Source organism: Periophthalmus magnuspinnatus, chromosome 21 (assembly GCF_009829125.3).
Source record: "Periophthalmus magnuspinnatus isolate fPerMag1 chromosome 21, fPerMag1.2.pri, whole genome shotgun sequence".
In the NCBI taxonomy this organism is placed as follows: Eukaryota; Metazoa; Chordata; class Actinopteri; order Gobiiformes; family Gobiidae; genus Periophthalmus; species Periophthalmus magnuspinnatus.
In genome coordinates, this window is record NC_047146.1 from 21,611,114 (window position 1) to 21,631,253 (window position 20,140).

Sequence of the window (20,140 nt, forward strand, 5' to 3'; positions counted from 1 at the left end):
ATTAATTCTAAATATGTACATGTATATGTTAGATGGAGGGTCCGTGTTTACAAACATTAGCAGAAGCCCACTCTGTGCCGGACCTCTTTTAGGACGGGAGTAGCTAGTTGTCGAGCCTTTTGAGTCCCCTGGAAAAGCACTGACTCCAGGTGACTCCTGTCCGCTCTCAGCCTCTCGATCTCCTCTCTGATCGGCGTTAGTCTCTGAACCACAGCTTCAGTCACCAGCCTCTTGTAGGCCCCTGTATCCATCCCTTTGGCCTGTGACACAGCCTCCTCCACAGAGAGCTGTGCCATCGCGGCGTGGATAGTCACCAGGTTAGAGACGCCCGGGCGATTGTCAGGGTCAAATGTGACCTCTGAGGTGAAGTCTGTCACTGCACGACGGATCTTCAGGGCGATGTCGTCTGGAGAGTCTGTGATGCTGATGGTGGCCATGTGGTGTGGGTCAGACTTGGACATTTTGGTTGATGGATCACGGAGGGATTTCACCTTCCGGGTTGAACCTGCAGCAAAAATGAAAAAAAGACAATAAAACTACAAGATTAGTTAAACCAAATGTATCTTTTCCCTGTTTTTTTTTTTTTTTTTTAAGTAATGTCACACATTCATTCAACATTGGTAGTGTTAAGTAAAAGCACTGCACAACATAATAGAGTTAGTCCAATGTTAGCAGGAAATGTGAGAAAGAAATTGATACAACACAATCCAAAATATTTTGGAAACAGATGAAGGATTTTGGTCCAGTGCTTTGGGTGTGTGAAGCAGACATGTCTGTGTGTGACGTGATGAACGGAAATGACAAATGGATCCTCCAAATATCTTTGAAGTTCTTACAACTAGCAACTGCCCAATGTATTTCCTCATATATCTCATCCTGCTTTAACAATAGACATACATTTTAAGTTTTAATAGTTGACTTCCCTGGCTCAGAACAAGTGTCCACCTCCTTTGGAGTCATTTTAAGGACTTCACTACAAACGCATTAGTTCAAAATATTTAGATACAAGAGGAAGAAAGTGTGTCTTTGATCAAGCTGCACTGCACTCAGGACTATGTTTTATCTGATAATGAACTGGGGCTATCTAAGTGTAATACATATGCATCATTTTATACCAAGGCCATGGCCTTATGTCACTGCGTGTGTGTGCTTGTTATAGTCAATGAGCAAATAAATGCATTATGAAAACAACAAAACAGTAGAAACTCATTACAATACAGCACAATAGATTAATTTTGCTGTTAGTGTAACAAAGCTAATACATAAATTAAGCCATTCAGTTTCAATTTTCACCTCTGCAGCACTGTTTGTTAATTTAATATAAATTATATTCCAATGACATTATTTATTTTAGACAGAGGCAGGCGCATGTCCATAAAAGTGTGTACAGCGATATGTGCACATGCAGAGCAGTTCTTACTGAGCAGTGTGTGTGGCTCAGGGAACAGGTCACCGAAGCGGTGGTTGAAGATTCTGGCCAAATCCTGTGCCAGCTCCAGATGCTGCACCTGATCCTCTCCAACTGGGACATGAGTGGACCTGAGGAGACAGAGAAATGAGCGTCCCAGCACAGATTCTACAGACAGGACAAACAGTGTAGAACGAACAGGAAATACAACACAAGCGCAAGCCATTTGACTATCACTGAAAGGAAGAAATCCATTATGACCGTTCAATGTGCACAGAGACATTTCATTATGTTGCTTACATACACTGTATAAATAAATGGTTGCTTACAGTGCTTATAATACACATACTAACACATACGAGTCTTTTACCTGGGAGCAAAAACATCTCATCATATGATATCCTACGAAATAATTGAGTAGAAATTGCATTCATAGTATATCTCCATTTTTAATGCATTTCAGTTTCTATTTCTATTCTATTAGTAATTTCACTATACACCTTTGGATTACTACTAGGTATTAACAATGCACAGGCCTCATCAGGATAATCAGTAGCTTTCAAATGATTCAGTCATTTTATGCAGGCTCTACTGTATGGTATATAATTATTAAATCAATTAATTACAGCGTGCATACAGTATAAACTAAAGTGCTGCCTCTCGCTCACATTGAGCGCAGTTAGGCCGGCTTTCAATACACAAGATTGATCTGCTGTTGGTGAACACAATGGGTGCACATGTGAGTGGGCTCACAAAATATCTCAGGATATGAACATAACTTTCTGGCTTCAAGTAATGTATTTAATTTATTTATTGAAATAGTGGAAAATGCAAAGAAAACCTGTGCATTGATTCATACTTGTAGAGGAGTATATCGGCCGCCTGCAGCACGGGGTACGTGTACAGACCAACGCTGCCTTCACTTTTCTGTTTGCTCTTCATCTGTCGGAACAAAATGGAGGACGTCAACAAGACATAAAATCAGAGAGGAAATGACAAATCCATTTCATTTGAAAAAAAAACAAAAACAACAACAAACACACATTGTACAAGACTCTTGTATATATATGTACATAAAATACTTTTTCTTACTTCTAACCTTTAACCTCCTGTGTTTGTGGTTGAAATATTCCACAATGTATTGCTTCTGTACTTGCAATTAAAACCTTTATATTACATAAATATACATGAATATACAGCATTGAACAGTTTATGTATATAGTGGACAATGTTACGGCAAATGTTTCAACCTAATTAATTAAGACATACAAACATACTTTTTCCAGTGTCTCAATAAGCATCATAAATACCTAAAAATAGGCAGATAAAACTATGCTTCAAATAATAATAACAGCACATTTAAAAACAGACAAAGAAAAATGTGCTATTTGCATCTATTAAATTCAAGTTAAGTGTAGACATGGGAATAATGAAGTCAGTATGAAGCTGGACCCACACAGAAACGGAAAAATAATTGAGCAGGGAAACATCAGCTATATAATTTCATAATCATAAATGGTATCTTTATGTCCAGTGATTACCGGAGTCTTACATCAGTGATTTTAATTCAGTCATGAAACGCATACAGTTGATGTTCAGTGGTGATAATGTTGGTGGGACAATAATTTGACCACAACGAGTAACGGGAGATGGAGATACAAGCTTCATTAAATGTAAGATATTCTTGGCTTTGCAGAAAACACAGGGAGAGATGACTGAGAGTTCATGTCTGTTGCAAAAAAAAAGAAAGAAAAAAGATAATAATCCACAAATAATCATCATTCTAACTTGTACAACTATATGGAAACTGTAAAAGGTTAGTCCCAGTTTCTGAGTTTAAATCTTTGAATCAAGTGGAAGAACTGTATTGTATTTGTCCTGCCCTGAATTAATGATTAAATTAAAAAGGACTTAAAATACGATGGCTGCATCAGGTTAAAGCATCTCATAAACTGCATAAGGTTTTGTCTGAGATTAAGAAATATAATATAGATACATAAATAATGGACCTTCCACTGAGGCAGGTGTCGGAGGCGGGGCATACTCGTCAAACAGCTAAGGATCCAGGACAGTTCAGCGTGTTCAGAGACCTGCAAAACAAAGGTGGTTAGATACATTTTGCTTTTTTGAACCTTATCGACACGGTAAGTCATTCCACCTTTATTTTATATTACATATTACAAAAGTTGCTAGAAATTTACTGCTACTTTTTACTTTTACAAACTGTATGCACTGCTTGGGTATTGCACATTTACAGTTCTAGGACTCTGCACAGTGTTTTGTCTCTGAAGTAGAGGGTGCTTTCATAGCACCTCCAAGTGGCAGTAAAATGAACAGCAGAGCTGTTATCCAGCTGATTTTTCTTTTTTGTTTGCTCAGATTGTATCATATGGATCATTTAATTTTATACTCAGGCAATCAAACCAATCATTATATAATCAATTATTTTATTTTTAAGACTAAATCATTTTATCATCATGCTTTATCATGTTTAAGCAACTTTCTTTCTGTACTAGATTATGGCGATATACATGCAGACTTCAGCCTCTACTATGAAACCTTTAGATACACTCTTTAACTCAGCCCTTCGTTTCATAACAGGTGATGAATTTAAAACCCATCACTGTTCACTCAAAGAAAAACTAGGTTGGCCATCGCTAACACTATATAAAATGTATTTATAAAGGGACTACTGGAATATCTCACTTGTTGAACTTTGTCTGCGTCTAAAAACTGGCTGCACTAAAACTGAAATGGGAAAAAAGTTTTTGGTTACTTTGCTTCCCAAAAATGTAATACATTTCAAAGACATGCAAAACTGGATACATTAGTGCCACAAATGCATTTTAATAATCTGATAAATATTTATACTCACACCTGCACCTGTTTTTAATGTTTTAAATGGACCTATGTGGTTATTTGTTTGGTTTGTTTTTGTTTGTGTTTAAGCAGGGCGCCCATGAAAAGTAGAGTCTAAGTTTTCTTATTGGATGCTCCCTGTATGAAAAGATAAATAAAAAAATATTCATACAAGAATTTGGTTTCATAATAACAAAAGTTTTATATTCTTTGTGATTTAATTCACATTGTCCATCTCCATTTAGTAGCTTATTGTAGCAAGAGCCTTACAATAAAACTTCTCTACCCCCTCTAGTCTAGGAGCCTTCTGGGGGACATGACATCAGCCGTTTTGAGGAGATAAAGCAGAGTGTGAGACCAACATGTGGGGGGCGGTGTCCGTTACATAGAAGGCTTGGGATGGGACAGCCGTGGATGAGAACACACAGGGATGGCTCCATTTTACAGAGTATTCAGGATCCAGTGTTTAAGGGTTTTAGGAAAGACAAGGCCTCCATTCACAGAGCATATTATGAAGACACCAATACAAATGTTACGGCTAATTACTGGCATTATAGTGACACTGATAGCATACCACACAGACGCATCCTAAATCACAATATCAGATAATGGAATCTGACAGGCTTAATAGAACCATATAGAAACTCCCATTAAACAGATCTAATATAATACTGCTGATCCACTCATTTTATAACTGTAACTTGAGTCTGTCGCCAGTTCAAATCCTGCTTCGGATAAAACTCACTGTTGTCTTTGGGCAGTCACCATATTTTTACATGTGTGCAGGACTGTTGCACTGTAGGGTCACCTCACTGCCAAGTTATGTGGCATGAAGCTAAATATGTGTAAAAATAGGGTCGTGTGAAGGGTACAGGGAGGGCAGAAAAACACAGATGGACCCAACCCAGTTTTTAAATGCATTTTGGCTTTTTATGTCTGATTTTAAAATTCAGGTATTAAATCAGTAATTTGCAGTACTGTGCAACAGTTTTGGATTAGAATGCTGCAGAATACATTATTCTGACTGTATTTTCAGGTGTAAAATTTGGGGCTAGTTCCCCTAATTTCTTCCCATACACCTATGAGTTCTTACTATGTACTTAAAGCAAAAGTTGAACTAAGTTTGTACAGTTGCATGTTTTGATAGTTTCTGTGAATTTGCAGAGTGTACAGTAGAGATAAGAATCAGCTCTGATCAAATAAGCAATGCAAGGCCAGCCAACATGTCTGTCAATAAACACACAGTAGCTGACAGCAGGAAAATAAACTCTTACAAACAGCAAAGGGGAAACTTATATGGACTTAAAATGGATGCCAAACATCAAGACCTTTTGCTTTGATACAGTATATCCACCTATTAGTCCAGCAATATACAAAATCATTTTGTTTGGACTAAAACTGGAAGTTAATTAATCACAACTAATTGATTATTTCAATCGTTGGCCAATTTAGTAATCAAATAATTGTTATCTGGACTTTACACAAGACAAAATATATCATGAGCTGAGAGCCTTTATAACACAAGAAACATGTGAAACATGTGAAACTGGTGTTTTAAATATACTCCATCAGGAAGCATGAAGAGGGGATTCACTAGCTTACTGCATCTCAGCCAAAGTTTGTAAAAATATCAAATTAAAAGCCTTTTGCGATCTAGACAACTAATCATTTAATTGAAGAATAATTGCCAGATCAAATGATTATTAAAACAAATGTTGCAGCTACAAAAACTAGATTACAACATAATACTGATTGAATTTAGCATAACAACAAATGATCATGTAGTTGGTGTCTGTCCAGGGAAGTACCTAAATGATAAGCCAGAGACACGCAAGAACATTGATGTGTGTCGTATTTTTCAGAACAAATGTACTGACAAAGGTGTTAAAACAATTTTTCAATACAACACTAGCTTTTACAGTTAAGCATGTTTTAAGGGCCAATACTGTGCTCACCTGAGACTGCTGAAAGAGTATGGCCTTTTCAGGGTCAATGCCACAGGCCAACAGGCTGGCTGCCATGTCCAGGATGTTGGCTCTGAGCTGCTCCGGGTCCTGGGGCTGTGTGATGGAGTGAAGGTCCACGATGCTGTACAGGATCAGAGGGTACTGATGCTGCAGGGACACCCAGTTCTCCAGAGCACCCAGGTAGTTCCCCAAGTGAGGCACCCCTGTGGGCTGGATGCCAGAGAAGACACGGCTCTCCACTGACGCCTCCTAGAAGAAAAGAAAACTTTTGAAAATGCACCAAGATATTCCAAGTGATTTAATGTCTGTTAAACATGCTCTATATGGCTTCAACGGTGGTCAAACACACACTAAGTTATTGGAAATTTGTTTCAAAATTTTTTGTAAGACTATGTGGGATGTCTGTGTAATCCTTCAGTTTCACTATATGGGTACAACAAAACACTACATTTGGGAGTCTAGCTTGTTTGGGTGTAGAAGAAATTTTTCATCCAAAGGAAAAAATGCTGGACCCCTCCAGGTTTTTAGTATGTCATGAAACAGGAACCTTTATTCAGGCTTGGGACAGATCCAGTTGTACAAAGGTTTACTTCTACTGTATTTAAGTGAATATACTAATATGAGTTTCCAGTCAGTGAGAAAAAAATGGTGCAGAGAGACAGATGATGAAGTCAAATCCAAGAAACTCCAGGAACAACTTGGACGTCCTCGGAGGCTCTGGTGTCAAACATTAACTATTAGCAGACTGTAAGCCAGCCGCAGTCATGCTTCATTAGCTTGATGCTAACTCCATAGCTAGCACCTCTGTTCTCTCCCAGACACAGTCAGCGCAAAGAATGCATCACCTCCCTGGCCAACAATGACAGTTCGTTCAAATGGTGGAGTGACACTGAAGAAGTGGAGAGGATCAAATGAATCAAACACAAGAGTTTGTGACTGGGAGAGCTGCAGGAGCAAGACTGTTTATAACACGGGATAAAGTTTGTTTCTTTTTCTTCTGCAGATTCAGACCGAAACGAAATGCCTCATTTCATCTGGCATCAGCTGGTTTCAGTGAGGCTTCGTTTTTAGTGGCTAACTCTCACACAGCACACGAGACACCACCTGTTATGAAATGTGTGCACTCATTTTCCTCACACAGACTGGTGAACACTGTATGTTTACATTAGGCAGAATACCAAAACACAAGATTCAATTAGAAACCTCTTGTTAGTTGGACGAGAGATGGACAATGTAGGCTGTGGTAACTGTATATTTGCACTGTCAGGTTCAATTTGGGCTCATAAACTTTGGATGGTTACAGTACATTAAAATATCTACTCTAAAATCAAAAGAAAGGAGACATTAGGGCTAGTAGGGTTATTGTGGAGGAAAATTTGTTGCAATCTAAAGAACAGGTATGAAGAGACAAGAACATTGCACTAGACACAACAGACTGCAACCGTTTGCAAATTATGACCATTTAAATTTTATACTCTAGCAGCCCTTATTGACCTTATTCCGCCCTGCCTGCTTTTGCCGTAAATGTTACTAAATTGCACTTTCTTTGTGGTGGCACTTCCGTTTAAGTGGGAATTCATTCATTTCAATGGAGAATTTGGGAAAAGTTTTGCTGCTAAAATATGATATAAAGTAGGTTGATTCATTGTTTATGCGCAACAACAAGCCAACAACATATATCGTGTGTGCATTTTGGAAAATTAGAACAGTTGCAGGTCAAACAAGGAACTTCTACGACTGATTACAGATACAAACTAATTAGCGTTTCATTCTTCTTTATTACAGTTCATGTTTTTTTGTAAACAATATATTACATTTAGACTAGTTTTTTGGCCTTAACGGTGCTTTTAGTTTATTGTGTCAGTGGCATAAATCAATAATATCGTTCATCGTCTATGTTTTCTTCAGCAATACATCGCACTTCAAAATTTGTTATCGTGACAGTAGTAGTAGCAGCTTTTTTACTTTCAATAATAAAAGACCTGGTGGATAACACTGTAGCACTGCTCATTCCAGCTCTCGTGATGAAGTTTGGTTTATTTAAATGTAATGTGCTGATAGGAGGTAAACAGGAACAGTCAAAGATTTCAACAGAACTATTCCCACTAGGTCCTGTGTTATCACCTTCAGTCTAACCGCCCATCATAATTCAGACTGTACTTAGAAGCCTTATCATTTACATTAACAAGATACTCATCAATACTATAACTATGTATTTGAACAAGTATGGGTACGGAAAAAGTTGGGTCTCATCAGAACTTGTAAAACATCATGTAGTACTATTAAAATATATATAGTTTTGTCTTAAAAATACACTCAATTGTTATTAATTATATGATTGTTGTATTAAAATGAGTGGATTTTTTTTGCACAGTTAAATCTGCAAACCTAATGTGTGTTATTCCTCAGTTGTCCAGGTAAGTTTCATCGCAAAAGAAAACTGGGCTCTGAAACTGTCAGCTGTAGTAAAGTTTTCAAGAGTGAATATTTTCTTCCACTCATCTAAGTAGCTTCTTTAGTTCTGACACGGTTTTGGTAGTTATTTGTCACTGCTTTACATCTCTGTCTGAGGGGGAAGAGCTATTTCGTTAGTTAATTTTAATGTTGTTTGCACACTGAACCCTGTCAGCACCGAAGAAGCTACTTTGGATGTGTGTGGCAAAACGTATTCACTCTTAAACACTTTAGTCTAGTTTAGTCTTTTTTTTTTTCTTTTTCCATTACTATCACGTTTCCCCCTTTAAGTACCCATATTTCCCTCCTGTTCCTTTCTTGCTTGTAAATATGCACAAAAAAATTCAAATTTTCTCTTGCAATGTCACTATTTTACAGTCACTCTTTTTCAATCTCTTTTTCCTCCACTGTTCCTCAGGAGTGACAGCTTGTTGAGTTAAATAACACATAATCCTAAAGAGCCACAAAACTCTCCATCAGATAAGGCCTTTCTTACTTCAGCCATCTCTCCATCTCTCTCTGGATCAGGTAACAACTGTACTGGGGTCTGCCTGCTCCACAGTCGCTCTTGTCCCGGCCTCGGGGAGCAGGAAGGAACTGGGTGCTTATGTCATTAGCGACGCTGGGGTAATTGCACTGGGTTGCCATTGATGCTGAGAGGCTCTTAAGAGGTGTCAGGGTTGATTTGGGAGCGGACCGGCCCTGAGTCTGGCTTATGTGTGTTCTCACCTAAAGCTGACACGCCAAACGCATGTACCCCTGCACCACCGCCCCCCGAGGGAAGCCATTAGCAATGCAGACATGGTAATAGTGTCATTTGAGCCAATCAGGTGTCAAATGAGACTCAACGCTGCGACTAACTGTGCACTAGGGCAACCACAGGCCATCACGTATGTTACACGCATACTAATGTCTATTTAAAACATGCACCTCTACCGCATAAGACGATTATTGCACCGAGTAAATCAGCTCCTGGATGATGACAGAAGAGACAGCAAACGTTGTAAAGCAATTATGGTTGAAATGGATACAGCCAAAAGTCATAAAATATTTTCACGTAGCATACCACCACTGTGAAAGACATCAGACCTGTGAGAGTCAATTTATGTCAAACAGTTAATATCAGCAGAGTATGAGGGACAAGGAGTGAAAACTGAGCTATGTGTCGCAAAAAAGCATTTGACAAAATATAAAAGAAGCCTGTGTTTAAAGAGTCAAACATGAAAATGGGTTAAAATGAATACACTAAATGAAATGAACAGACAAGTAACAGTAACAGTTTTCTGCTTGAATATCAACTCACTCAATATGCCAACAGAGTAGACCCACATCAGCATATATTACTGGCATCATTTTGAGATAATCTATAAACAGTATTAATCACACACAAAGTAAAATAAAAAATATCAAATTATTGTTTTGAGTTAATAAAAATATAAAAAGGCTGAGAAATCTTGACTGAAAAAATGCACAATGTAATCTTTTTAACCTCTTTTAAAACAACAGAGAAATATAGAGTACTATGTCTTTAACTGATGGGTAAAATATCATCTATGTATCCTTATCAGAATAATTTAAAAATACATGCTCTTATTGCAATTCCATAAGAAACAAATGCTGTTTTTTATCAAATAGTACCAAATAGTACTGGTAAAATCACTCTTTTGCAGCTTTTGTCATGTGTCTTTCCTTCTCTATCATATAATACAGTCAGTCGTGTTGAGAGCTTTATTCGTCCATATCTACCATGTGCTGAACAGATTATGCGTTACTATGTGTGTGACAGTTTGGAGGTTACCCACACTCATAGGCCATGTTTTCACACTTGCTGTACTTTTCCGGGAATCTGACTTCATTTGTCTTGGTGCGTAGCATGTGTGTGGTAGCGTCCTTATGGGGCTCGGGTCATGTGTCCGCACATGTCATAGTCTGTGCCTAGATCAACATCCAAGGTGTAAGCCAGTTTGAATATGACAGCTCAATGTAGGGCCAGTACTATTCATCATCAGTAGATCTAAAGACACTTCATTATTAAATAGAAAACAATATGAAGCTAAACGGATCCCTTTTCTATTGGAATTAACACTGGGTTTTCAACAATAATGCCAGCCAGTATCCACCTACAAACTGTTCTGTTGGATAAGCCCTTTTAATTTAAAAGTCAGTTCTGTACATATGAAAGAGTTGCATAGATTTGCACTCAACAATGTGATTTATAACCTCCTCTCAAACGCAATGTGGATTCTACTATTATTCATTTCATAAACTAAGAGAGATAATAGAATGTCATTTTCTAAACACAATAAAAGTATTTCCATTAATATTTCCTTGTAGCCTTATACTACTTCTGATATAGATTAGACCATTCTATGCCGGATTTTGTATAAATACTTTTCATTTAGATGTACTAAACTCGCTTAAAATTAATTATATTATGATGTGGCAGTAGACAATAAGACCATAAAGTATTTATGTATGGGCTTCAGTATTTGCCAAAATAGCTTCACGTCCTGAGGTTATGAATTATGTGAATCACGGCAATGGATATGCTGGAGCCAACCTTTACAGAACAGTACATTTCTCTCCTCAGATGTGTTCTGGACTCATACATCAAACCAGAGCTCAAGCTGCAGAGTGGCCCTCTGACATGTCTCTTGCTGAGGGGCTGAAGAGCACAAGTGTCCGTCAGTGCCGTTTACCTGAGCCAGTTTCAACACATCTCAAAGTCACCACTGGGAGCGCCGCCACAGGACCTGCTGTGAATTACCATCAGCTCTTTGTAGACTCAAGGAAGAGCTCCAGATCTCAGCAGCTCACCACGGAGAATGGATGGTTTTCCTGCCTGTGCCACCCGCCTGTCCCTGTAGGTCTCAGCACACTGGGTTCAGTGTTATTCCTGAGGCCTACAGAGCTCCACGCACCCCATTAACACCAGCATCCTGCTGAAATGCACCCTGCACACTCCTCCCACTGCCCCGTGGCCTTTTTTCTGTTCTACCCTCCTCTCCCACTGGGACCTGTTAACGCAGGCGACCAGCAGAGCAGCGCCTCAGCCTGGCATCCACCTGGAAGCAGGGGTGAGTGTAATACCCTGACATCCATAAAAGCATGTGTTTAACTGTTGGATAATGTGGCAATAAACTCAGCTTAAAGCAAAGATACACAAAGCAAACCTACTACACAAAACATGAAACAGTCCAAACACAGATATTCAGGTTGAAATGGAGGTTAAATATGAGATTTAAAAGAGTGAGTGTAACTGAGTAAAGGCTTGAGCGGTTTCTCTTTCCTCCAGGAGCGCAAGCGAGGGGTAGAAAAGGGAGAGGCCCAAAAGGAGCGTTTGATTAAATCTGCGGTTGACGTGTGGGACAGGTGAGATTGATGAGGTTCCTCTGAGCTTCACACTGTGAAGAGAGCGGGGGCACAGGAACAGAAAAGTGCAGTGTGGCGGCCAGGGCTCGGGGCCCGCTCACACCGTGGGGTCCCTGGGCTGATTAATGGACTGGAGGCCCTTCAAAAACAGCACTCCCCGCAGACAAGGCCTGACGTGGCTCCAAAAATAACCATGTGAGAGAGGAAGAGCGGGCCTAACAGGCTGCAGCTTCTGAGAGATCAGGCTCAGGAGGAGCAGGCCCGTGACAGCCAGAGGAGTGTGGCTCATTAGAAAGCTAAACTGTGAGCATTTTGGCCAATGACAGATGCTGTCTCAATGAACAGCTGACGAAATTGCATATAAAAGTCAAGTCATGGAAGCAAAACAATCTGCCACAGATGACTGCACTAAACTCCAGTTGTATTGGAATTTTCCTATTGCCAACGCAATTAACAACCGGACCACAACTAGGGTAAATAGAGAGAAACAGATGTAAATGATCATTTTATCACACAATTTAAAAGAACTTTGCAAAGATGAGTGGTACTGTAAGTGTATCCTGTCTGTCTGATTTGAGTTGGGTGTGACTGACAGGCAGATTAACCAATCAGAGAGAAACATAGTTTGTTTGTGTCTAACGACTTACATGTAAAAAGGGAAAAAAAACACAGGACTGAGAAACATCACAGATTTCTGTAAAATCAACAGTCAAAGCTCAAGTAAAAGCAGTTGATAATGGATGATGCTACTGGAGTGAGTCTATATGAAAGACACAAAAGTCATGACAGGATGGGCTCTTTTCTCAGAAAAGTAATTTAGTAGGTGAGGAGGCAAACATGTAAAATAACGTAGAGCTCAAAACACTTAACCAGATACAACATTTTTTGACTACAGAAAACTGTGTATAAAAATGGTTTAGGTTGACAGCTGCCAGTTTGAAGAAGTGGCTGTAGAAAGACTATGATATTTTTAATTACACTACGGGGACTACTGAGCATTAGCAGAAGTTTCTGACAGCAGAAAATAAATAGGGTAGTTAATGAACATCCTAAAAGGCAAGGCCACATTTCCTCCAGCCCTCTAATGGTTTTAGCCGACAACCGGTAAGTCAGTTCATAAGTAGGTAAGCACTAACTTGTGGACCAAAATATAGCCTGCTAGCCAAATATTATACTAAATATAAGCTAAGCTGTACTAAAAGACTTGAAATACTTACTTCACAGACAATGCAAAAATAAGACAAACAATAGAGGAATTGAGAAATGCAAATGTTTATTGAATGGTTCACTACTCTGCTGAGCCTAATTATATTCTACTTTAGTATATGTAAGAATGCCCATAGTGGCCCACAGTGACCCACAAAATGCTTATGTCAGACAAAACAAGTCTAACAAATCACACCTTGAAGCCGAAGGGGCACTGTTGTTCATAGTCTGATCACATTCATTTGCAAAAAGTATATATTCTATCATTTCATTTGTGCTGTTATTACTGGTAATGATGCACTACAGGTAAGTTCCTTCTTCCCTCACCTCACAGTGCACACTTGACATAACAAAACACAGACGTTAGAGGCCCGGGGTACCCTGTCTATTCCCACATCAACCAGCAAAAAACCTGTGATCACAAAGACGGCATTTCTAAATGCAGCATAATGCAAGAACAGTTTAATAATTAGCCCGGTTGTTGTGGTGAAATGAAGTGATTACTCTTATGGGAGCCAGGGGAGTCGTTGTTTGCCTTAACACCTCATTTACCACAGTCAGGCAGCTGTGCAGTAATGGAGAATTCTATAAGGAGTTATGGTGCATTTCTTAAAGACACTACAGTCAAACGCTAGTGCTACTGGGAAGGTGATGTCACACATCAGACTACAACAGGAAACCAGAACCTCAAATTAAAACCTTCTATTACTGAACACAGTCAGTAAAGTACATACAGCTTGGGGAAGTGCAGAAAATAAGAAAATTAAATACCAACTACGCTAAAAACTCTATACAATGACTTCTTTTATTTGCTACAATATTTCTGGTCCATGCCACAGCCGGTAAGTTTTTTATTTCCTCCATTTCTCAGAATGCCCTTCCCTCAAGAGACGGGGAGCCATGTTTGCTTTCATCTCTTTGACATCAGAGCTCAAACTCACTTTTTTACTGACAAACTGGAAACAGCTGCCAAGTATTCCTAAACTAACAACTTGAATCCTGTCTAAACATATTTACTATAAACCTTACTATATTATTCAAATTAGACAGTCTATAAATAAAAAATAATAATATTAATTTCTGATTGTTTAAGATGTTGCACTGGGCAGTGAGGACTGTATTTATTTACTTCATAAATAACCTTGATCTTGTCTGACTGGTGCTGGATAAAACTGTATTTATAATGTAGATAGATAACTAACAAAAACAAAACAACAGGTTTTTTCAATTTTAATGTAATGAATAATACTTTGGAATTATATAGCACATTTAAAATATTCAACTCTAGATTATAACCTAGCAGTAAGGAAGGAATAAGGATTTTGCTTAAAACGTACACAGTTTAAATCAGACCTATGTAGCCTATACAATATGATCTGAAAGAAATATCATATGACATATAATTTTATCTGAAAATTGGCTATTGGTTGTCAAAAGTATCAATACCCTGATACTAATCTATACTAAAACTAGTATCAAAAATAGGACAAAAGTATTGTAGAATGGTCCATTTGATCATAACCAGTATACGACCAGATGGCACAAAAATTATTTTATGTTGAAAATTATATTATATTGTCTAAATATTGTGTAAATTATAATTATAATTATAATTATAAAATCGAACCTATTTCGTTGCAAGTGAAATCAAACTTGAAATGTTAGTATCCTGACTTCATTGGGGCACAAAACATTTCTGAGGAGACATATTCACAAACTACACGACATGTGAGAAGCATCTTTTCAGAATAGCTAACAAATTTTAGATTTTTAACTACAGATGAGGGAAATGGCCTGAATGTAAAATATCATACCACCATATGACATATATAACATTTAACCACTGGCACTGCATGAACTGAGCCAACATGTCCATATAACAATATTGTCAGCTTTAATCAACATTCTAGTTATACCAGTAAAATGTCTTATTTCTCGTCGCATCCTCCCATCGACCAGAGCCATGCAAAACCACACAACACTATTTCGTCAGATTAAAATGTATAACCCTGATTGAAAAGGAAGTGTTTGTGTTCAATCGGGGGACAGCATGTAACACAATGAACGACAAGCAGCACACTGACAAGAGCTTCATACTCCGTCGTTTACCTTTATATCCGGTGGAACAGAAGTACACAGAGACCTCTTTGAATAGTTAAACTTCTGAATGAAACCGAAGAGACGATTCATGTTATTCCTTACGGACAGCGCCATCTTGGATTGTGACCTCACGCTGTACGGTGGCTCTGAAATGTCAAACTAAATGTATGCGCTTTTCTTTTTTAATTAAACCAATACAGTCATCGGATAAACATAATGGAAAAAAGAAGCTGTTACAACATATGCACACACACGTTAGCAAAGATATTTGGTGAATAGCCTTTTACTTATTACGCTACCACTTAACCAATAATGAGGGGTATCTGAAATCATGCAGCCAAGTCTTTTATATGGCCAATTTTCGTTGTCTAAAAATATTAATAAGAGAAAACACTCTAAAAGTTCCATTCAGTTACAAAAGCGTGTGAAAGTTGCCTTGTGCTCATATGTCTTTGTGCCAACTGGCTGCTGTTGTGTCTGGTTGGAGCTTCTTTAACTATAGAGCCATCCCACAGAACAGCTGCAGAACTCCTCTTTGCTCATTACAACCTGTCCATGTGTGTGCTCTTTGACTGATTATAGCACAGGTTTGGGTTACAGTATGTTTGCAGGGCACTCTCCTGACGTTGGCCACATCTGCTCCTGATTCCTCCCTCCACACTGAGCATCTGGTTGCATTTGTAGCACAAAATACAGACTATCATTCCATATTCATTATTATTTCCCGAGGCAATGAGGCTGTGGCATTGTGGTGCATCAGATTAGACCTTTATGTTCTCTCACGGCTAGCTAGGGAGGTCTGGCCACTGCAGAGTCTCACTAATATCTGTATGATGTGTTGATCAGCTCTTGTTTGCTGGTTACCGCTGGTGTGTCTTCTCTTCATCCACAAATAAGGCCATTTAATGAATTAAAAAACTATCTTCCTTATTCAATTAAATTTGATTTATATAGCACATTCAAAATACAACTTTAGATACCGAAATGCTTCACATAAAAGTCAACAAAAACAGAAAATATGACTAGGCAAAGAACAGTAAAACAATAAAACGCCAAGATATTCTGTCTAGTTAGAATAAAGAGAGAAGAGGTGGGTTTTTTGTCTAGTCTTAAACTGTATTAAAGACTGACAGGATCTGACAGGTAGAGGGAGGCTGTGGTTGTGTCCATAGTCTGGACACAACCACAGAAAAGGCTCTGTCACCTGTGGTCTTGAGTCTGGCTTTGAGGTGGTCAGCTGACCTCGGGGCTCCAGGAAGTCCCTCAAATAAAGAGGACATATAGAGTGCAGAGACATTTCCTTAGCGTACTTGTACAGTATTTTACAGAGACAAAATATTATATTGCCTAGCTTTTAAAGGTCATGTTCAATGTATACTTTTTTATCTGGGACTCCATCTCCAGATCTTGAGAAGGGCTTGGTCTAAGACTACCATAGCTGGAAAGTTTTAAAATATACCCAGCAAAATGCATGCTTATGTTAACTATAAGAGAAAATATGTGCAGAAAATCAAAGGACTTGTCTGTCTCAGCAGTTTTCGGAGTGTGTCTCAGGATCTGTTGCATTTGAACCTAGCATTAGTGTAACTACAGTGCACAAAGTTAAGTGTGGGCACATTCATGACAACAAATTGGTCTAACATAATCATTACTATTCATAAAGTTGGTGAATTAATTCAACCCGAGATCATCAGGTCCTTTCTGAACAGTAAATCTATTGTCTTAATCAGTATTGCACAGGGAGTTGGGGTGTTAAAAGCCGTCGTCCGTCAGCTGGAGCCAGGGCAGTGCAGGGTAAGAGGCCACGCAGGTGATGAGTGAAGACGCTGGGCTTTCACCACACGGAGCTCCAACATCCAACAGGGACCGCCATTTTTCATCTGCATCAGCTTTTCACAGCTCCAGCTACCTTCACTGTCTGCAACTTCATCACACATACCACTGTTACATGAAGGGTTTTGCTTTGACAAAATAGGCCAAACTATTTCATTTTCTTTTATCATTAAAAAGTAAAACGTAAATGATTAAACATTGTAAGACACGTCTATTTTTGTAATAACTTTACAGATTGCAGTGAAGGAACAATTGCAAATGCAACACAAACTTTGTAAAACAACAGCTATTAACTAGGCTATTATTTTATGCTTTCATTTTTACACAGTGTCTAATGCTCTAATAGCTAAAGAATGGTCAACCAAAAATGTTTTTATTATTTTTATTTTTATTTGCTAATTCAAATTGACAAAAGGTGCTAATAATAACTAAGGTTAAGGTGTACTTTATTGTTCCTATAGGGAAATTGGTCCTCTGTATTTGACCCATCTGTTAATCTTGCTGGGACATCTCCTCAGTAGCAGTGAGCTAGACTTGGTCAGGAACTTAGCTGTAATATTTTACCTATTGGATTGATGAGGAAGAGAAACCCACCCGACCTCGCTATGAGGCCAGAGTGCCCGCCACCCAGCCACCACTATTGTATTAAAAACCTGTACTGGATAAACTGAAACTGTTTTCTGGTGGGAAATGTTACATGAACCTTAAATGTAAATTACATTTATACAGACAAAATATTATTTAAATGCCGGTAAGAGCCCAATAAAAATAAAACACACATTTTAAAATCTTGTATAATTTCATTCCCATCTGCAGAACTCATATACACACAGATACACACACCTTGCAGTCACAGAGCACCTGTCATAATAGATCCAGACAAAGCATCATGGGAAGGAGGAGAGCTGTTGACTAAGGGGCCAAAGTTGTCTCTGAAAATGTGTGTTTTCTGGGTTTTGGATCCTGACGCTGAAAGACAGGATCTCCCCTCTGACACTAGGAGCTGCAGGACGTCCACCGCCCAAGTGGAGAGATGGACAGATGGACAGAAGGAGAGAAGAAGAAACCAGGGGATGAGTGTGATGGTCAACATTTCACAGGTGATTTTCACTACATACATACATATTATTATTATTATTATTATTATTATTATTATTATTATTATTATTATTATTATTATTATTATTATTATTATTATTATAGCTAAGATGGATTTGCTACATACTCTCATATAGCTCTGTACCATATAGACAAATCAAAATTATGTGATCATTTCCACTGATGTTTTCTACTTTCTGTAATTATGTTGGGAGCATTTTATTTTAGAACAATACTCAATATGAAACAATTTTTTTTTTTACTACAAAAAACATAATTATAATTTTCTGAAAATTATTATTTTTGAAATGTACTATTGTTGAATAGTTGTGATTAAATTCCTTTTATTTTCCATATAAATGTGTAAAGATCCAGCAGAAGAGCGAGCTAGTGGGACCGCACACAGGCCGCGCCGCTGCTCCCTGCCTGGCCCGCTGCGCTCAGACCGAAGCCTCTCAAACTATAATAAACATTGAGCTCAGAGTATTTTGTGTGAGTCCCATGAGGAGGGTCTGGATCTCATTATTCATTTATGTGACCGTGCATTAGAGGAACACCTCAGATTCGTCATGTCCATATTTATGTCTTTCAAATCAAATGCACATACAATCACTATTGAGTTTTTATTCATGTTGATTATGACTCTGTTATATTATTTTTGTACCTATTAATAGCAACAGTATTATGTGTGACTGTCCAACTGTAAATTTACAATCACTTTATTTTTTTAATATGAGGTGAACAGAGGCCTGAAAGTGTGTGTATGTGTGTGTTTTCAGGGATCCCATGAGGACCAGCGCCTGTCCCGCTCACAGTCGCTGTGTTGATGTGAACAGAATGTTCAGACACACAGGTCCACTGTAATCACATATAATTTAGGCTTTTGTTATTGTGATCTCAATGTTAATTTTTAGGGCTCAAGCCCAATACAACATATTAAACCATAAAATCTGTTGAGCTAAACCCCCATAACCTCGTATATGTTTATTCGCATTTTCCCAAACAGCACAGGCCTCATGTGTTTGGAGTGTGTGCTGTAACCAGTCCCAGACCCAGTGATCCATCACAGTCCATCCCTGACAATGTGCAGGGCCTCTATTCACTCAGTTTAAGTGAGAAATAATGTCTTTGGATGTGAACCCCTCTCTCTCCACATCCCACTAAAGAAACTGCGTGAAGCACAGGGAGAACTCATGGCATTGACAAATTGTCCTTGTTTTCCCCAAAGTATAATTCCCAAAGACTGCTGTGGCTCACGCTCATCTTTTCCTTTTTACATTTATAAAACAGTGACATGTTCAATATGGCTGCCGTCACACAGAAAACACGCTCTTTTGGGTACCTGCCATCATGTTTCTTCTCTTTCAAGTTTCACTTTATTTAGATCTGACTGTGTGCAGACCTTTTTCACTTCTGTTGATCCCCTGAACGGTTCAAATTTGGAAAATGTTAAATTGTTATATTATTATATTGTTATATTGTTAGTGTTAACTTAGTGTTAACAGTTAGGTTCTGAACCGACAAATGTTTTGACCATTAGAGCCCCAACAGCACAGCCAAACTAAACCTTAATTTTCAAATATATCCTGCCCCCGCTTGGCTTATACGTGTGTGCATAGGTGGAGGAAAGGGGAGGAGGTATTTGTCACATTTTGGGGACAAAAATCTGTATAAAGTCAGGACCAGGTGAATGATTCAGGGTTCAACTTCAATCCATCTTATAAGCTATTTACTTGTGTATCTATGTGAGTTTTACTTGTGTATTTACTCCAAATACAGTCTTCATAAACCAATCGTGTCTGTCAGTGATCGCACACGTGTCAATAGGGTTATAACTGTGTTT

General features: G+C 38.4%; 1 protein-coding gene across 2 annotated transcripts; it reads right to left on the reverse strand.

The window, feature by feature from the left end:
• Positions 1-23: 23 nt before the first annotated feature.
• wars2 (tryptophanyl tRNA synthetase 2, mitochondrial) lies at positions 24-15,480 on the reverse strand. Of its 2 annotated transcripts, none has more exons than XM_055230690.1 (6): positions 15,376-15,480; positions 6,223-6,483; positions 3,418-3,498; positions 2,268-2,350; positions 1,421-1,539; positions 24-505 (listed from the first exon to the last, which is right to left on the reverse strand). In XM_055230690.1, exons 1-6 carry the CDS (start codon positions 15,478-15,480, stop codon positions 57-59), a joined length of 1,098 nt encoding a protein of 365 aa, XP_055086665.1. In that variant the 3' UTR covers positions 24-56. The 2 variants fall into 2 exon arrangements, with proteins under 2 accessions (XP_055086665.1, XP_033842788.2); XM_033986897.2 differs by having other exon boundaries at positions 30-505; positions 6,223-6,480.
• Between the last annotated feature and the right edge of the window lie 4,660 nt (positions 15,481-20,140).